At 39.5% G+C, this 19,765-nt stretch overlaps 1 protein-coding gene across 1 annotated transcript in view; it reads left to right on the forward strand.

Moving 5' to 3' along the window:
• ASZ1 (ankyrin repeat, SAM and basic leucine zipper domain containing 1) overlaps positions 1–14,829 on the forward strand; it is a 35,527-nt gene extending 20,698 nt beyond the window's left edge. Inside the window, exons 8-13 of the mRNA XM_066184559.1 lie at positions 1,454–1,529; positions 1,888–1,944; positions 6,788–6,900; positions 12,039–12,144; positions 12,561–12,674; positions 14,473–14,829. Coding sequence (XP_066040656.1) covers positions 1,454–1,529; positions 1,888–1,944; positions 6,788–6,900; positions 12,039–12,144; positions 12,561–12,674; positions 14,473–14,625 — 619 coding nt within the window. The 3' untranslated portion in view covers positions 14,626–14,829. The remainder of the gene's footprint in view (positions 1–1,453; positions 1,530–1,887; positions 1,945–6,787; positions 6,901–12,038; positions 12,145–12,560; positions 12,675–14,472) is intronic.
• The last annotated feature ends 4,936 nt before the right edge of the window (positions 14,830–19,765 follow it).

Here is a 19,765-nt window from a genome sequence, read left to right on the forward strand (position 1 = left end):
GACACTCTTCCCCCAGCCTGTAGCACTGCATGGGGTGTTTGTGACCAAAGGACAGCACCCAACACTTGGCTTTATTGCACCTTGTACAATTGGCCTTGGCCCATTGATGCGGCCTGTCCAGATCCCTCTGCAGAGCCTTGTAACCCTCCAGCAGGTCAGCATTCTCACCCTGCTTGGTGTCATGTGTGAACTTACTCAGGGTACCCTTGATCCCCTCATCCGGATCATCGCTAAGCTATTCAACGGGACTGGCCCCAACACGGAGCCCTGGGGAATACCACCAGTGACTGGCTGCCAGCTGGATGTAACTCCATTCACCACCACTCTCTGGTCCTGGGCATGCAGCCAGTTTTTAACCCAGTGGGCTGCCAGCTTCTCCAGGAGAATGCTATGGAAGACAGTATTGAAAACTTTACTGAAGTCCAGACAGATAACATCCACAACCTTTCCCTCATCTGCTAAGTGGGTCACCTTGCCTTAAAAGGAGCTCATGTTGGTCTAGTGGGACCTGTCTTTCCTAAACCCGTGCTGGCTGGGCCTGATTCCCTGGCTGCCCTGTACATGCCATGTGATGGCACTCAAGATGCTCCTTCAGTCTTTGAGGAGAAGAGGAGGCAGACCTTCATTTCAGGGCCTACAACAAGGCAGAGCAAAGTATGACATAACTCAGGATTTTGGCAAAAGATTCATTGTAGCAGATGCAGTATTCCTGTCAGGATTTTGTAGGATTTGCTCTTCCATTTAATTCTTTTCATTGCAGTTCATCTGATTGTTGAAAGCTGTTTAGTTATTTTTCCTTGTATACTTTTATATCTGTTGGTAAAGTGGGGAATCAAAATTGATATTTTATATTTGTTTATAAATGTTAAAATCTGAACCTACAGTTCAGTGTTAACTACATCCTCAGTCTGCCTTCTGAATAGTAGTTTTTTGACAAGTTTCATGATGGAGTAATTTCCACCATCTTTAATTACAGACAGTCCTGTTTTCTTGACACCCTTTATGGCCTTAACTGGAACCAGATGGATACCAGTTGTGGACTGAATCCAATTAATATGAATGTTATCTGATAAGAATACATAGTTATCTTCCTTAACCCCACTTCCACATTTTTCAGGCTTTTGTGACCCAACTGTAAGGTTCATTTGGAATGTTTCGTGACTTAAAATGACCTTTACGAGTGAAAGTCATTCCCTCTGGGCTCAATTCAACTTATTAGACGGAAAAGACATCTGTAAATTTTTGATAGATTAAGTTGTATAAGATTAAATATTAAGTTGATAGATGAAGTTGATGTATTAAGTTGTATAAGGTCATCAGCAGGTGTGTGCAACTTCAGGTTCCTCCCAAGTGCTATGTCTGGGGAGCTTTTCTGTAACATTTTGTTATGGATGTATTTTTTTAATTTAATTTCCACTGTTTCTAACTCCAATCCCATTAATTATCTTTACAGTTCCTATTCAACTTTTCATGACATCGAAGTGTTTTTACATGGTCTTGGTCTAGAACACATTAGAGGATTATTGGAGGTAATTTTGTGGTATGTTTGCTACCTGTGAAGTAATCCATGAAAGCAAAATGCACCTACTGCATAATAAAAAAGCTATATTGCCATTAATATATAAATTCAGAAAAATTCCTTAGACAGAAATATATTTATAAAATGGGAAGTTAAACTGCAGTGGACTAAATTGGATTTCTTGATTATGTGCGTTAGCCGCAACATTTGATGTTTCTAAACTAGACAGATCTTTCATTGCTTCAGTAACGATGTTTTGTATCTGATTTTGTTCCTGAAAACTGAAGTAAAATGGGGAAGAAAATCAAGTTAGAACTATTTTATTCTGAAATTCTTCCTGATGGCAGAAACCCCTTTGTTTTATACAGGAACAAGATATAACTTTAAGACAACTTCTGACAATGCAAAAAGATGACTTAATACAGGTCAGTTTACTACTTTAGAATTTAATTCAATTTTGTCCTCTTTTTTTCATGTTTATAATGTCTTGACTTCTGGTTATAAATTTCTAACCTTGCAAGAATTCTTTCAGCATCTTCTGCAACTTCTTGAATTTTAATGTGAGTATTGGCCGGCTTTTTCTGAAGTATGTTATTTCACGGGTCAATGAGTGATCAGGGCTGAGCAGGAATACTTCTAGTTTAAATTTTAGTTGTTACCATTTTTAGTTTTTAATTGTGATTTCTCTGAAGGGAAGTCAATGCTAGGATTAGCAGTAGATAATACTAAAGAACTACTTTAGATGTGGCCCTCCTTTGTGAGTTGGTAATTTTTGTTGGAGAAAGAAGAGCTCTCTTACAGTAAAATTGCTTAAATTGTAGAATCTCGTATCTCATGCAGGTTTGTAAAACCTTATCCCCCCTCAAAAAAGGGAGAAAAGAGAAGATTTTGTTTCTTACTGCAGCCAGGAAGGTTGGTCTTTTAACTAAATGATACATTATTACAAGGCTTCAGTTCTCACTTGAGATGTGGTGGTTGCTTTTCTTAATTCTTTGATGGAATTTTTCCTGTGGGAAGTGGAAGGACTTTCTGTGCCTACAAGAGGATGCTATAATAAAATCCAATTACAGGATTCTCATTGGAACAACATAAGTACTTCAGGCTGTAGGATTCTTCTGAGCACCCTGTACCGGGGAGCTTTGGAATCTCTGGTCTGGGATTCCAAAGACACTTCGTAAAAACAGCCACTTCAAGGCTGCTCCCTACTACTGCAGCTAGCCGTGTCCTTAGTGTCAGCTTTTTTTTCTCCTAGTCCTGGTACCAAGGAGGTGTGTGTTCTGGCAGCTGGAGCCAAGGTTATATTCCTTTAGAGTGAATGTCAGCAAGGATTGTTTTGCTTGATGTTTTGTCTTGTAACTGAGTAATTAATTTTTCTGACAGAACTCACAAGTAATTCTGTATGCTCAGGGGGTGTTCATATAGGGTGCTTTGTCAAAGAAGAGATTTTTAAGAGTTTGTCTAGGGTAAGCTATTACAAGACATGTCAGTGTATTTTGATGTTACTACTTTTCTGAAGCCTCAGGATCATCAGACAGCATCCAGGTGTCCTGGGATTTTTAGAACTCGAAAGCCTCTATTGATAATAGTTTTGTCCTTTAAGGAGATTCTTGTGGATTTCTTCTCATTACTGTGTGAGCTGCTGTATTGGGCATGATTGCATTAAACTGTGAATCTGAGTGTACGATCGTATTGATCACTTGCTTTGGTATTGTAGTTATTGCTTGTTTTTGTCCAGGAAACACTGGGGAAAGAGGAGAGAATTGTGTACTTCAGTGAATGGCTAAGCTTTATGGCTCCCTCTCCAAAGAGGTGAAATTTCAGTCAAAATCATAGCTTCTGTTTCAGTGTTCTAAATTGTTTGAGGCTCACTATTATAAAAGCAAACAAAGCTTTGAACAAACTGAAATAACTACGTGGATCATCTGGTTCTACACAGGAAGATAATATCTGTAAGAAATTAATTGCTTTGTCTGTTAACTGCAACAGCAGGAAACAATTCCTGAAAAATAAATCATGCTTTGTGCATGGGCATAAATTAATTAGTGAGTCTTCAGCTGAGAAGTTAAAAAATGGCATAACACTCCTGGTTTATTAGCACTTCATAAGTTATCCTAAATTCTTTATGCAGTCTAGTTTCAGAGCTCTGCTAACATTTTCTCCCCATGCTGCTGATAAAACAAATCTAATCTGTTTCCTTGTAACTTCAGAGTTGAAAGTTTTTACTGTGATGGCAGACTTCCAGCTAATAGCCAGCTGTTTTAAAGAGCCTGGATCTTATTACTACAAAGATTAATGATGACCTCTGATGGATGCCTCTGAACCAATCTGCTTTGTATCCAGAGAACTGGGGAGAAATCCTGTCACTAGCATGATATGCTTTCCTCCATCAAACAATATAGGAAGATATTTTCTCTCTAAATATCTTTATCTGTATTCTACAATGGAGCCTAAACAATGAGTCTTTCAAGCTGAAATCCTTGCATTCCTTAAGCTTATAAACTGTTCCACTCTGGAAAAAATATATTGAATATACTGGGGCATATCTATTCAATTTGGAGGTTTTTGTCTGCGCTTCTTATGACACTCACACGTTTTATTTTGTTTTAAGCATTTTTCTCATAAGATAGCAACAGAAGTAATTTTGTTTTTGGATGCATTTAGGACTAAAAAGGATTCTTTCTTACATTTTATTTAGTTTAGAATAGGAGAAATTGACATCTTGTTTTGGATTTGAGAACGTATAATGAAAAGTTGACACATCAAAATTCAAAATATAATCCAGAACTTTAACTACATAATTAGATAATTGTCTGGTCTGTGTACTTCTAAATCACAGTTCCAGGATGCATTCCTCTGACCCCACTCCCTGAACAAAGCATTTAATATTTGACAGAAATGTGTCAGGTTATTAAAATTAGTGGTTACTTGGGCAAAGTGGCATTGATGTAAGAGTTTGTGCATAGCTTCACTGGTTTTATCTGTGCAGTATATAATCTTTTGTGTGTTGAGGCAATCGTATTCACCGCCTGTCACGTTCATGCTGGAGTGAACTTGGGGCTTGGATTTTGAGGGGCTGCTTTTTATGTAGTTAAGTAAAGAATGCAATAGATGTTCCTAGAGTTGATCTGGCTAAAATTGAGAGTGCTTATAGTCTGTTTTACAGATATAGGCAAATCATTGTACAGCACTTGCGGATTCTTAAACATGGCCACTTCACAATAATACTTGCGTAATTTGGACTGCAGAGCACAAATGAACCAACCCCAACTTAAAAATTCACTTATCCATCAAGAAGGGCTTATTGCACTGTGGTTGTTCCATGCTTTCATTATTGCATGAGCAGTCAGATTCTGGGTCACTTCATGTTCTTGAAGAGATGGTCTAGACATTGCTAAGTAGTTTGGACTGATCTGTCAACCTTCTGTCTCCATGTTCTGCACCTTTTACCACTGAAGTGGTAGAAGGCTTTAGTGACATTTTTCACATTCTTTACTTCCTGACACATATTTTCAAGATGTGGTGGTGCTCAGTGATCCCTTTGCAGAAGAACAAGATGGTATTTTATTTCTAGGGGAACAAAGTGCATCTTCCTGATATGCTGGTCAGAAAGCTGCATCCTGATTTGCTGGTTTCAGGAATAAGAAGGTGGAGTCAAAAGCAAAGGCAGTCTTCACAGTAGTTCCTACTTAAAGCAAGATAGTTCTAATTCCTCAATAACTGCTATTGTAGGAATCTACTTACTTATTCATGATAAAATGACTGCTGCGATGCTTTGTAAGCCTTAAGAAAATATTAGTTCTTACCAGCTAGGGCTCCGCAAGGCAAACCTGAGAACTAATGAATTGAGCAAACTTACAGCTCAACACATGTGAAGCAGATTACTTATAGGAAACCCAGATCTTTTATCTTAAGGCTACCAGTGATATTTGCTAAAAATACTTCAGTACAATTTATTCAGGGACCCATGGAAAACTATTAAAACCTCAAAAGTTCTTGGCACCTGTAGTTAAATTCCCAATTAATCTTGGGATTTTTCATTACTGAGGAACTTACTTGTCTATAAATTTAGCATAGTTTTGAAATGTTTAAAGGTACACTTGTGAGCCCATGGTTATTTGTTACCTCTGATTGGTGGAGAACCTGGAGGACAGTTTTATGCAGTCAGTGAAAAATGGATGTCAGAACATTGGGTTTCAGAATAAAGCAAGCGTTTCCCTAGGCACAATCTCTTCCCTAGAATGTGATCTGATGTGGGTTATCAGCTGTTCATTCAAAATTCTTTCTGACAGAAGTCGGGGAGACTGCAAATACTAACTTCTTCCAGATTTCTGAGGGTACAGAAGGTAACTTCAAGTCTTCAGAATATCAGTGAGGGTCTCATATAGTCTAGGTTTGGAGACTCTGAGATCCTTGCAGTCTCAAATGCCAGAGTGGTCTACTGCTATTGAGTCAGGTACTCGGCTGGTGCCTTAGGAGGAAAGTCAAGAGGTTTTTCACTTGCGTGGAGGAGCATCTTAGGGCTACTAACACCAGAAGTCCTGTGTTGCAGAGCAGCCTGTGAGATGAGCAAGGGAAATATTGAACGTGCGACAGAAGCATTTCCCTTTTAACAAACGAACTATTCTTTTCCTTTAAGTGTTCTGCAAGAAACCTCTGAGCGTAAGATTTAAATATGACTTAAAATTTAATCTGAGATGCTTGATGGATAGCACAGCTGGCAGTGTTTTCTGTTCCAGGCATCACTTGGAGAATCTCTTACATGATATATCTCTTTTGTGTTTTCCTTCAGTTAAAAAATATGAATTCCTGTAAAATTCTCCATTTGATGCTGATTTGATAATTTCCACTCTTTCTTTCTTAGCTAATGCTGTATCACCATCATGACGATTTGTTATCTTGCTGTCAGAGGTGACTCAGACCATTCTGAAATTGAAATCCTAACATCCTAATAAGACAGGGTGCTTAGGCAAACTGCTCTTTTTTATTTTTTAATAAACCCTCAACAGATTTTCTGAGTATCCTGTGCAGTTTCAGTTTGGCAGTTCCTCATCTCTTGTCGTTTTGTTCTGCATCACTGAATATTTTCTGTGGTATTTCCTTTGTTGTTTTTCTTTGTCACTTATATACATTGTAGCTGGTTGCAATAACTTAAAAAGAACTTTTTTTTTTTTAATCTTAATATTTAGAAGCTAGTGAAATGTGTTGCTGTACTATTATGTCTAGTAATTTTAAAAGTAAATCATATTTGGAATTACTCTTTAAATTTAGATTGGCATTACAAATCCTGAAGATCAACAGAAACTCCTAGATGCTATTAATGATCTGCAAGTGGAAGAAAAAAAATTTGAAGACCTCTCTGAAATCATGAAGCTGGAATTGAGGTATTAATGATATATCTAAGGAAATGGAAGGGAAATATTAACTATTTAAGGTGATTATGTTTTTTTCTGTGGCTCAGAGGTAAAATTGTCTCACACCTTATTCCCTCATGCATAACATTGACGAGAATATGCAAGTTAGTGGATTATGTGAGCTGGTGGTGGGTGTATTTTGCACGAAGTTGGGAGCATAGGCAAGGTAGGTTAGTCTTCCAGTCAAATCTGTCTGATTGTAAAATGCAGCAAAAAAAGTGTGGGAGGGAGAGATGCATATAACTTCTGCACAGGCCTTTAGTTTTCAACTCGTAAAATAATACCTTGTACATGTGTATCTTAAATCATAAATGCTACTTCTGTTTAGATTCCAGATTTTTTCATTGCTTTTTCTCTTCCACTGGAAGCAGTTTTAACTGGCTTCTAAAATATCTTGTCTTTTTATCTTACCAGTTAAACAGTTTAGAAGCTATTTTCCTTATCATAGATTGTATGTAACAGTAGATTTATAAGGAAAATATTTTAAGGAAGTGTTACTCCGTCAGACTCCCATTCCAACTTTTTGTTTCCCATTATAGTATTAAGGCATCAGCTCTGCAACGCCTCTCATACTTTTATTATAGTTTTGTGCAGTACCATGGAAGCCTAAGCTGAGAGGTACATTCCTCAGCAACCTTATTAAACTTAATAAGTTCCCTAAGCCCTGCTAGAGCACTCTACATCCAGCACAAAATGAAAAATGAAGTATACAGTAAGTATAAAAGAGCCTTAAGATTTCTGAAATCTCTTGTCCTTATCTGGAAAAAAAGTACATTTTTTTTTCTGGAAGACACACCTAGACCTCAATTTAAATTCTGTGCTCATATCTTTCCTCTTCTTGGTTCCCAAACTTACAGAGGTATAGCTACTAAAAATGGATTGGATAGTAAGGGTTCAGTTCCTCTTTGAAGTGTATGTCCCCCTTGACTAGTGATCTGACAGCTGTGCTGGTATTCTCATAGATACATATTCCTTCCCTCTACAAAATACTGGGGAGAGCTGTCTGTACTGTTTCAATGCTGGAAGGCTAAAGTCCCTGTTAGTTATGTTGTTCATTGGCCCAAAGAATATGCTTGGATTCAAATTCAGCCTGTACATGTCTCCATGCTTTGGAGGCAAGTGAATTGCACTGACACTGTACATTGGCAGTCATGTCACGATGTGGTCCTGCCATAGTGTTGTCTTTAAAGTCCCAGTTCCATGAGACTGTCCAGTACGTATTCCACTCCCAACCAATCATTCAGGCATGCACTGATCGCTCCCAGTGCTGGTATCTGTATCCATTACTGTGTTTATGAAAAAGAGACTTTGTGGCCTACTTGAGGAAAGTTTTTGCAGCACAATGCAAAGTTTGAGCTGTTGTACTTGGGAGGACGTGCAAGGCATTTGAGGAAACTCTTGAAAGACTGAGATGGAAGAGCAGAGAGTTGATGTCCTGATAGAGGACTTTGTTGTTTCTTCTGGTCTGTGAGGAGATTTCATTCAGAGATCACTCAGAGATAAGGAATTGGCTGGATATTCACACTGCGCAAGAATTGTGGGCAACAACTCAATGTCCATGTGAAGGCTAGTAACAAGCGACCCTCCTCAGGGGTTTGGTGTTGGGACTGGTGCTGTTTAACATCTCTGCTGGAGACATGGAGAGTGGGATTGAGTACACCCTCAATATGTGTACCAGTGACACTGAGCTGTGTGGTGTGTTGGAGGGAAGGGATACCATCCAGGCAGGCTTGAGTGGTGGGTGCATGAAATTTGGCAAGGCCAAGTGCATTGTGCTGGGTCAGGGCAATCCCAAGCCCAAGAACAGGCTGGATGGAGAATGGATTGTGAGGAGATGAGGAGATGGACTTGAGAGTGTTGGTTGACAAGAATCGTAGAAACACAGAATATCCTGAGTTGAAAGGACCCAGAAGGATCCTCAGATTCAGCTCCTGGAAGAAGCTCAACATGTCCCAACAAATGTGCCCTTGCAGCTCAGAAGGCAAATCGTATCCTGGGCTGCATCAAAAGAGTGGCCAGCAGGTGGAGAGGCAATTCTCCCTGTCTGCTCCGCTCTCATGACACACTATCTGGACTAGTGCAACCAGCTCCAAAACCCCTGCATAAGGAGGACATCAGCCTGGAGGGAGTTCAGAGGAGGGCCACAGAGGTCACCCAGAGGGCTGGAGCATAGGTCCTATGAAGAAAGACTGAGAGACTTCGGGGTGTTCAGCCTGGAGGAGAGAGGGCTGTGGGGAGACCTTAGAGAGACCTAAAAGGGGCCTGCCAGAGAGCTGGAGAAAGACTTTTTACAAGGACATGTAGTGATAAGACAAGGGGGATTGGCTTCTAACTGATGGAGGGCAGTTTTAGATGATATATAAGAAAGAAATTCTCTACAGTGAAGGTGGTGAGATATTAGGATAAGTTGCCCAGAAAAACTATGGATGTCCCATTCCTTAGAAGTGTTCAAGGTCAGGTTGGATGGGAATTTCAGCAACCTGGTCTAGTGAAAGGTGCCCCTGTCTGTGGCAGAGGGATTGGAACGAAATGATCTGTAAGGTCCCTTCCAACCCAGAATATTCTATGATTCTGTAATTCTCTGTAAAAAAGACTACATACTTTCAGAAGGGAATCCTGCAGACGTGTACATGTGCTGCAGTACTGAAGAACTAAACTTCGAGCATGCAAGAGGATATAAACCAGGAATCTGTTAGGTGCCCTTGGAAATGGATGTTGACTCTTCAGCAAGCAAAAATTAGCTACAGTTTAAGGGGACTTGGCTCAGTTTAAGCTTTATGCATTTTTATGTTAAAATGTATGCTTTTTTCAGATTGGTCCACAGTAGTGGTTAGTACATACATTCAAGCAGGGCAGCTTAAAAATTTGAACAGAGGGAGTAAGTAGAGAAATACCAAAAATTACCATTCACTGTGTGTGGCCAAGTACAGTGACATATCCACACAGTATCTGGTGCAGTCTCACACACCAGTGACATATCTTATTCCTAGTGTAGTGTGGGTTTACATCATATGTAGTTCTCAAAACAAGAAAATAGTTGATTATTAAAGATCGACATGCACAAAATATGACAGCACTTGAGTTATGGCGAGCACCGCATAGTTTTCTAGAAAATTGCCTGACATGTATTCTAGGCATCTGACCTTTAGACTAAAATCTTGGGCTGTGTTTACATGCTATTATATAAAGATTTTACTTCTCACTTGTTCAAAGTCATTCTGTGAGAAGGAGAATCAGTCATTAAGTCATAGAAAAACTAACATAGTAGAAAATCTTGAACTGATTGATTATAAACTTACCGAGTGTCTAGCACAGTTTAGCCACTGATGTTTTGACAGCCATTAATTCTTTTTTGAAGTGATAATTTTTTGAAAACATTATTTCCATTTCTAAACATAACAGCATGTCACCACAACGAGTATAAAATTGTATGGAAATGGGGAGTTTTTTAAGAACTGTGAAGTAGTGTGATAGAATAAATGTTTGGGTTTTTTTTTTCCCTCTCCCTAATTCAAGCCCATGACATACTTTCTATTTGCCAAGAATCCTTCCAGAAAAGACAATTTCCTTTATGATGAAACACAAAAGGTGCCATAACTGATCCCAGCCACCTAAAAAAGTTATCCAAGTAGAAGAAAATATTTGTGATTGATGGCTTGACTATAGTAACGTGGGAGAAGCTTTCAAACTGTCTCCAGATGTTTAGTGTTTGGGTTCTTTGCCTGAAATACTCAGTTCAATTACATTGTTCTGAAACAAGTAATAGTTTATTTTACAAAAACAAACGAATAGCTTTTTGTACTTCCCCATCCTCATGAAAACTGTGTGCAGTATTGGTTTTAAACTTCCAGCATACCTATTAATGCTTCTATATATTTCTGTTTTAAATGTTCAAGTCTTAACAGTTCAGCAGTATTGCAAATCACTGATGTCCTGAGCAGTGGCAGAAATTTTACTCACTAATGATCCTGTGCCCAAAGTTAAAGGAAGGCACTCTGTGACACTCTGTGGCCTAAATTCCATCTCCATTTAGATACTTGCACTGCATTGGCATGTAGTTCAGCTGTCACAAATTTCATAGATACCTTTTTGCCCTCAGAAGCAAGAAGCAAGTGGTGTGAGTATGTTGCATTTAGGTTTAATAGCAGATTGCCTAGGGAATGGGGGAATGTTGGAGTCTGAATTAGTTTATTCAGATCCTATGGATCTGCAGAACAAGAAGTTCTGCTGTAGAAACATGTAATTGTCTCTTGTTTTGGCCCTGCCTGTTATTCACCCAAATAGCTTAGAGTTACCAGAAGTTTTCCTACTGGAGATACAGACACTTCTCAGGAGTTTCAGAGTTTGAGACCTCACTCAATAAAAACAATTGGGTGATCTTCTTCCTTGCCTTCTTTCCATCTTCCAGGTGAGTGGCAACAAATTTCCAGCCAGCACCATGACTTACAACTAAAATTATCTGACATTCCAGTGAAGTTGAGTCAGTGTCATGTGGAACCTCTAGAAACTTAAAGCTGAAAATATTTTGTTAAATTTTTCTATCCTCTCCACTTTCTGGAGACATGGATCAAACTAATTTAAGAGTTGTCTTCTGCTTGTATTTGACCAACATGTAAAAATTTTCTTCAAAAATTTTTGAAATAATGTTTTCATTGTAAAATAACATCAGATATTTTAGGCTCTAAGGTATATGTTTCCAGATCCGAGGGCCATGCCAGTATTAGTGAATTCTTATTTTCTTCAACTCTGTTGAAGACTAAATGACCCTAAACCTAGTCATTTCAGTCCTAGCTCCAAAGTACCAACCAGACTTTTCCCCTCACATCTACCTCAAAAATGTAAGCTGCAGGTCAGAAATATTGTCCTTCCAAAATAAGGCAGGGGAAGGAGGGGATGGGACAAACAAGGGAAGAAAAAAAACCAAAAAACAACTTGCTAAGATGTTAAATGTCTTTACCTGCTCAATTTTAAATTGATACTGTTTTTTTTGTATATTGTGAAACTGCATGTCTAACTCACTAGCCAGTGTTGGAAATCCATAGGTAAGATTCAGCTTGCAAAAAGTTACAGCATTTGACAAATAACAAAATATCATTTTATTTTTCTAGTGAAGATGAATTGCTCAAGTTTCTTCAGCAGTTGAATAAAGAGTGTAGTAAGCTGATCACTCCTGTGCAGACCATGAATCACCATTTCCTCAAAAATTCTCACAAGGTATTCAACCAAACAGAATATTGATTTAGAGTGCATTATCCCACCTTGTAAAATAAAAATTATGAATAGTCATCAACCATCTTGGTTATTATATAGTTATATAAAGCTGTCTGATGCACTTTCTCTAAAGGACACTTCTTAAAAATAATTTATTATTTCAAAGAGTTAGGGCTCGCAACTAGAGGAGATAGATTTGTTTCTTTCTGTTTCTGCTGATAGGAGAGTTAAAGTGACAAAAGTTTCCAACAAAGGCTGCTAGGGAGTAGTAGCTTGTTGTGCATAAATCATACAATTAAACCCCAGCATAAATGCAGTTATAAACCTTTTCTAGCACTTTTTTTGTGATCCATTAACTGTAGAATATTAAATTCTAATCTACAATTATGTAATTATAGCAAATAACTAATTATTAACAGATGGTACTGCAGTGGGCACCAACTCAATGTTACGTTGAAGTCTGCAAAGATGTGATTTGCAATGTTAAAAAGTTGGGAGAAGAAGTTGGCAAGCTGAAGGACCTCGTGGTGGAGGTGAGTGTGTGTGAGTGAGGCTGTTAAATACTGTGTACAAGTTTTTGATGCAACCTCAAATGTGACATCCATCAGGGAAACGTTTCATGCCTTGGCCTGGCAAAGGCTGTTTAGCCTTAGCTTGGACATTGCATTGATCTCTTCCCATTCCACCTTTTCATGGACAGAATGAGAAATAATCTAATATTCCATGGCAGTGTAGAGAATCTCCAAAAGAAAGCAAAATCTACCTTTTTCTTTCTACTTCATGAAAGAATTAATTGGAGTGTATCCCTGTGCTCTTGGACAACCACTGTGGCATAGGCGCCATGCTGAATACTTACGCTCTTTTTAATTAAGGAATCTTTTGTTTGGAGTTATTGACTCACAAGGAAGATACTAAGGTTTTATGGATTGAATGGGAGGCATCCCAGATAACTCTGCAGAGTGACAAAAGAAGAGGGTGGGAGAGGTCAAGGCTAGATGTTAGCACCACATCAGTCATTCTCAAACCAACACAGTGACACTCTCTTGTCAGATGGGGTCATTTTAAGTAATAGGCTGGTAAAATGAACGGCCCTGGGGTAGGGTAAATGGAGCATCAGTGTCAGAAAGGAATCTGTTGCTGAACGAAGCCATGTGGAACTCAGACCTTGAGTATAATGCTACTAATGCAATTTCCTGTAGTTTAAGTAAATTTAATGTAATATAACAGCCTTCTCCCAATAAATCACTTAACACCAAATTTATTAAGAGATAGAAACTGTGACAAAGAACTTATTAGCTATTTATTCCTGTTTTTGCATATACAGTCATCAGTTGTGTATATATTTGCCTCTTATATATGCAGGCCAATTATAAGGGCTGGGAGGGTTCCAGGTTTGGTGCCACTTGACTTTATCTGTACATAAGGTTTTACAGCTGTCAAGACAATCCACGGTGTCTTTGTATCCTGTGTGAAACAGCTTTCTAATTACTTCAAAAATGCAAATCCTTCTTTTTAAAATCCTCTTATGTTTTATGAATTTCACTTTTGAATACTTAATACAAGACATTTTTGTGCTACTTAATTTATGATGGAGCACTTTTGAATGTAGAGTGCGCAAGTGTTTATTATGAACGTGTGAATCTAAGTGAAACAGTTAAACCTCTTACATAAAATGTTTGTATAAATTCCATTGAAGTCTTCAGTACTGATTGCTAAGCTTAGTCATGACAAGACTTTGCCAGCAGTCCCTGTGTGTAGCATATAATTTTTGAAAGTACAGTAAATGAGTTGGCCTTCCAAGCGTTGTGAACTAAGGTAGGAAATCAGAACCTAACTGCTGTCCTTTATGACAAGGCTTCTCTCAGGTTCAACATGTATTTGAGAAGGCACTTGTAGGGTACTTTCCACTCTCCCTTTAATTTTGAGAAAGTCTAATGTGTTACATACTTAACTTCCTTTTTAAATAAACAGGGTTTTTTAGTAATTAAATGGCAGACATTCTAGTTAAAACATTTGACAGTTCGAGTTCTATTGTTTTGTTATTAGATTTTTGTAGCATCTAATGATAGCAGTGTTTTGCTCCTGAGTAATTAAGTTTGTAAATGAACAGTTTGTTTTTTTTAATGTATGTTACAGAATGATTGAACCTCAGGTAAGATGAACATTTACACACATTTACTTCAAATAAAGTAGGACAGAGAGAGAAAGAAGTAATATCAATCCTAGATGCATGCAGATTCTTAGGACTGGGTATTTATGATCTACTTAAGAAGTTTTCACAGTAACTTTTTTTTTTTTTCACTTTTTACATGGATTTAACATCTGTCTCAGTATGAAGAGAAGGACAAACCTAACCAAGTGAAACTTCCAGAAAAAGCAGCCACCTTGGAAAAAAGATTAGTAAAAATGGGAGTGGTAACATTGCTTGGATTTGGTTTTTTCTTATCTGTAATTAAAATAGTGGCAAAGAGAACCCAGACTTAAGTTTAGAGCTGTTTCTCATCATATCTGTAGTATTTGTATCTAGTATGCACTTTGATCAAAAAATAAAGTTACTAAAAATTAAAACTGTTACTTAAGGGGGTCTTAGGGTTTTATTTTGAAATTAATTGTTGGTATAGAATGTAGGTCAAAAATCTTGTCAAAGCTGCTTTTCTTTTTTTGGCATAAAACTGTGATTGCTTACTAGTTACTAGTTTTGTTTCTTTTTTCCTGTTCAGAGGTGAATATAAGCAAATTTTGATTATATATCACATGTTTGTATTTAAAATTATAATGCAGATATGTTTTGGGGGTTGGGAGAGTTTAAAATATTTTAAGTAACACTTTCGGTTTTGTGTTGATAAAGATCTTCTTGCAGAGAGATGAGCGTGAGTTTTTTTTCTTCTCACAATCAAGAGAACTGTGGAGGTCTTGTTACATATTGTCTAAAAGTCATTTCCCACTGAACTAGGATATTTAGATTATGCCTGAAATCTGCTTCCTTAGGGATACTCACCTCTGTTAAGTGTTTCATCACATCTATTAAAAGGATTATAGTAGTCCTTTCCTATAAGAATGCAGACAACTTAGAAGGCATAGCAGCTTGGTTTTTCTTGGTCTGGTCTTTCACTACAAATTTTTTAATATTTTTTCCACTTAAAAAGGTGTTTGTAATCCCACAGTGAAACGTTTGTAACTAGTTTTGATCTGCTTACCAAACCAGCAATGTTAGGAAAAAAGGAAGTTGGTGTAAGTGAATTCAAACTAGTTATGGTTTTGCAGGTTTCAGTAAACATCTGTAAAAATGCTGAATATTTTGGAAGGAAGGTTTTTCTTTCAAAACAAAACAAAGAATCCAAAAAACCGTAAACCTGAATGGTTGTGTGAAACTTTGGGTCTCTGAGTTTTCAGAAATGTTGTGTGGAGTCTTAACCTTTGGTATTCCTTCTAGAGACTAGTGAGGAGAAGATAAAAACTTGGGTGCTGTTCCAATCACTGTTACTGCCATTTTCTGCTTTTTTTAGAGAATTGCATTGGGTGTTAGTGTGTTTCCTTGTTACTGCAATTGTTTTACTTCCTTTCATCCTTCAGTGCCAGGAACATCCTACAGAGTGATGAGTCCAGAGGCAAAAACAACATAAGTTGGAAGGGGGGCGGGGGGGGTTCTGTTTTTTTCTGCCCCCAAACCGGTGAATTTCAAGATCCTTTATTCACTTTCATATTGTTGCAGTGCCTCTTTCAAATTCTCTGACAAGGTGTCACAATATGGTAGTGATAGGGCAGAAAGCAAAGAAAAAGATTCCTTCAGCATCTGGCCCTTGAGCTACACTTCAGAATTCTTAGCCCCACCAGCACCTCCTAAGGGAGCCTTCATATGAAAACGTCCCTGCTGAGAGGCCTCCTTCTGCAAGTCATCAAATTACAGTCATTATCCCAGAACAGTGAGAATACAGTGATTTGCACATCCATGAGGGGATTGGAGGAGAATGCTGAAGAGCTTTGCATGTATTAAGCAGGTAAACCACACAGCTCTGCAGCTGTTGTTCTCGTCCTACAGTAGTGCAAATTGAGATGCTGAGGATTGAGTGAATTGGACCTCGGGTCAAATCCTTCAGGATACCTGCTTGCTTAAAGATGCAGTGAGGTTCCTACTTGGAACGTCGTTGGATACCTAACTTGACTTCACAGGGATGACTATTCATACCATGGCCTTTTCTGAATCTTTAGACTGTTAGGTAAAATTAGGGCCTTGAGCAATTCTGTGGAAATCTGAAGGAACTTCAGGATTTTTTAAAAAAATTTTCCTGTCTAAGGCTGTGGCTTGTGTGTCCTGTGTCGCTCCTCTGTGCTTTGGTATTTGCCCTGCTCTTTAAATTTGACTTGTGCAGTACTTGGCCTTTCATAAGGCATTACCCTTAATTATTCCCGCTAGCCAATTACAAGTAATAAAGAGCAGTTTGGGGTATGTGTGTTCTTAAATTGGGAAAGAGTGAGCTTTTTTTTCTATTATATTCTCCACTGACCTCAGCATGTGTTCAGTTTATCTTCCTTTATTTCATCCAAGTGCCTTGTTGAGGACAAGACTTAAAATGTGCAATTTATTATTCTTTCTTTTGTTGTCTTTGAACCATTACAGGTGTTTCCCCAAGCTATCACTTCCTTGTGAGTAGGTGACTGTTTGCATTTGCCTTTTCTGTTTCTTCAGTTCTGCAAAAGCTACAGATTGTCTTCCCCAAATAAAACTCCTGTGTTACTACAAATGTAATTCGCACTGTAAAGTACTACAATTGTTGCTTTGGATTTTTATGTACAGATACTACAGTTCTGATACCAGTTAGATAGCAAGGCTGCAAAGCCTTGAAGGTCTAATAGGTATCAAAACTTCAGATTTCTGCTTTTAAGGCATGTGCTGTCATTTCTTTGCTCTGGAGGCAGGGGAGGAAGTGTGTATTTAAAAATTTAAATTTCCCTATTCCAGAAATAGGAATTTTCATGTAATGGAGGTGTATTGAGGTATGAGTGAGATATGACATGGGGTATTACTGACATGAAACGAGTTATGTGATCTCAACCATTTTAATAGGTGATAAATTACTTCTAGTTTTTATCCTGATCCAAATGGTGTTGTTTCATATAATATAGAGCCATAGTTCCTGGAATTGGGACTCACAGAGATACCTCTGGGGAAGGATTTTCAGGTTTTTTGAGATGTGCTACTGCCTGTAATATATATGGGAAGATGTGTTCTGCTTAAGAGTTTGGTGGGGTTTTTCTTAAAGAAAACTTCAGATGAGCCTTCCATGGCTTAACCTTTCCTGAAAACAGTCCTTACTTGAATGTAGAAATACAGGTTTAACTACATTATTTGCATTATTGTATTGAAAAACCTCAGCTCCATCTCAGAAGGTATGCAGAAAATGGGACTTCCAGTGCTCTAACTCCACTGCCATCTGTATTGCACATGGCATGATTTCTTAACTGTATGAGAAACTGCACATAATACTTGTTTAAGACACCTACAAATTTCTACATTCAGTCTGTTCTTGCAGCAAGGGAGGCCAGTAGGCCTCTCCAGGCTGCATCAGGAACCAGATCTCCTTCTCGTGAGAGACACAGTCCTCCCTGAACTTCAATGTGAGTCCTTTCCACAGGCTGCAAGTCTTTATGAACTGTCCCCCCCCTCACCCAAATGAGGTGCAGTCCTTCAGGAATGCAGGACTGTGCCGTTGTGGGTCCCCTGTAGGGCACAAGTCCTGCTACAACCCTGCTCTAGCATGGGCTTCCCACAGGGTCACAGGCTCCTTCAACCCAGTGTGGGCTTCTCCACGTGCAGGTGGATCTCTGCTCCACTATGGACCTCATCAGCTGCAGGAGGACAGCCTGACTGCTTGGGAATCTCTGCCCTGGCAGCTGGAGCACCTTCTCTCCCTTGTTCTTCACTGGCCTGGTCGTCTCCACAGCTCTTCCTCTCACATTGTCTAACACTCTCTTTGGCACAATTGCTGCTGCGGAGGGGTTTTTTGCATTATCAAAAAGCGGTCCCGTAGGTGCAGCTACCATCACTGGTGGGCTTGACCTTAGCCAGTGACAGGTTTGTCTTGGAGCTGACTGACATTGGCTGTGGCAGATGTGTGGGAAGCTTCTGGCACCTCACAGAAACTACCCCAGTGGCCCCCCTGCTACCTAATGCTGGCTGTGCAAAACCAGTGTGGTCCCCCAGGTTCCTTTCCAGACTTGCCTGTTTTGTTATTCTCTATACCGTGTGGTTGTTAGTAGAAATAATGGATCCAAGGTGAACTTCCATAGGGCTAGCACAAAGTGGAGGGGTTGGAGAAAAAAATCTGAATAGCAATAAAGCTGGAATGCAGATGGGATAAATGACTTATGGAGAAGAAAAGGGTATCATTGATAAGCCACTCATGCCGTAGCACAGGTAAAGGAGCTTCTGTTAATGAGAAATTCTAAGAAGTCAGCTTTTTACTGCAAGGTGAAAAAGCTGGTAGCAGGGAGGATTGTAGCCTCTGTATGAGTCTAAAATACTGCTGGATTTTGCTGTCCTCTCACAGGTGTTTCTCTGCCCTGGTAATTGATCCAAAGTGTACTGTAACTATAAGAAATAAGTTGGCCAGAAGGTAAAAATTGGAGAGTTTTCGCATTATTACATTTTATCAAATAGATGCTGAATGCTCATCTGTTGCCTATAAGACCTGCTGGAGTTGGTAAGAGGAGCTGTAGTTGCCTCTGGGCAGGTAGTTCTGTTGGAGAAGCATTCATGTCTCCTAAGCTTCAATTATTTTTCCTCGGAAGTCTTTGCAGTCAAAAGATTTTGACATTGCAGTTGTAGGTGGGTGTTTTGTGATTTCTGAGGGTTGTTGGAGATGTTTCTTTCAAGTTGAGTTGGTAAGTGGGTGTATGTTACCCACCTCAAAACTTCATATAATTCTACATTTTGTATTTTCTTTCTGAAACAGTGCTTGCATCTAGTTCTGTGTCTGTGATCTTGAGTTGTACCGAGAAACAGGAGAATGGCTGTAATATGGATCCTGAAGAACAGCTCTTAAAGGGTGCGTCCTAGCTTGCTCTTACAGGATTTTCACCTGGAGTTGACAACTGCAAGCTTCTTTTAGTAACAAGAGCTGTGTAGTCCCTAACTCATTTAGCGACCTTGGGCATTTCTCTTATTTTCAGCCAACGAATGCTGTCTCAGAAGTGGGGCATCTCCAGCTTGGTAATGAGCGTTCGTTGTCTGGAATATGTATTTGCTTTGCAGAGATGACACGAAGTGAAAAAGTTGCTAAATCCCTTATTCTTGAGTTTGCTTCCAGCCCCGGCCGCATCGCCCCTCTCGGGCAGGGGCCGCCAGTCGCCTCTCGGGCCGGGGAGCGGTGCGGCGGCTGCGGATTCCCCCATCCCGGGATTCGAGCGGGATGGGGCGCGTAGCCCGTCCCCCTGTCGGAGCCCGTGGGCCGGGGGTCCCCGCGGTGCGGGGCTGCGCAGCGGCGCCCGGGGCGGAGGGACGCCGGTGCCCGCGGAGAAGCCGACCCGGCTTTGCGGGGCCCGGGGCGAGGGGAGGCGGCCGGGCGGTGTCCACCCCATACCGGGGCTGCTCTGGTTCTCTGCTTCTCCTCCGGCACCGTTCCGT

This window comes from Chamaea fasciata, unplaced genomic scaffold (genome assembly GCF_029207755.1).
Source record: "Chamaea fasciata isolate MVZ Bird 193981 ecotype frontalis unplaced genomic scaffold, bChaFas1.0.hap1 SCAF_5, whole genome shotgun sequence".
In the NCBI taxonomy this organism is placed as follows: Eukaryota; Metazoa; Chordata; class Aves; order Passeriformes; family Sylviidae; genus Chamaea; species Chamaea fasciata.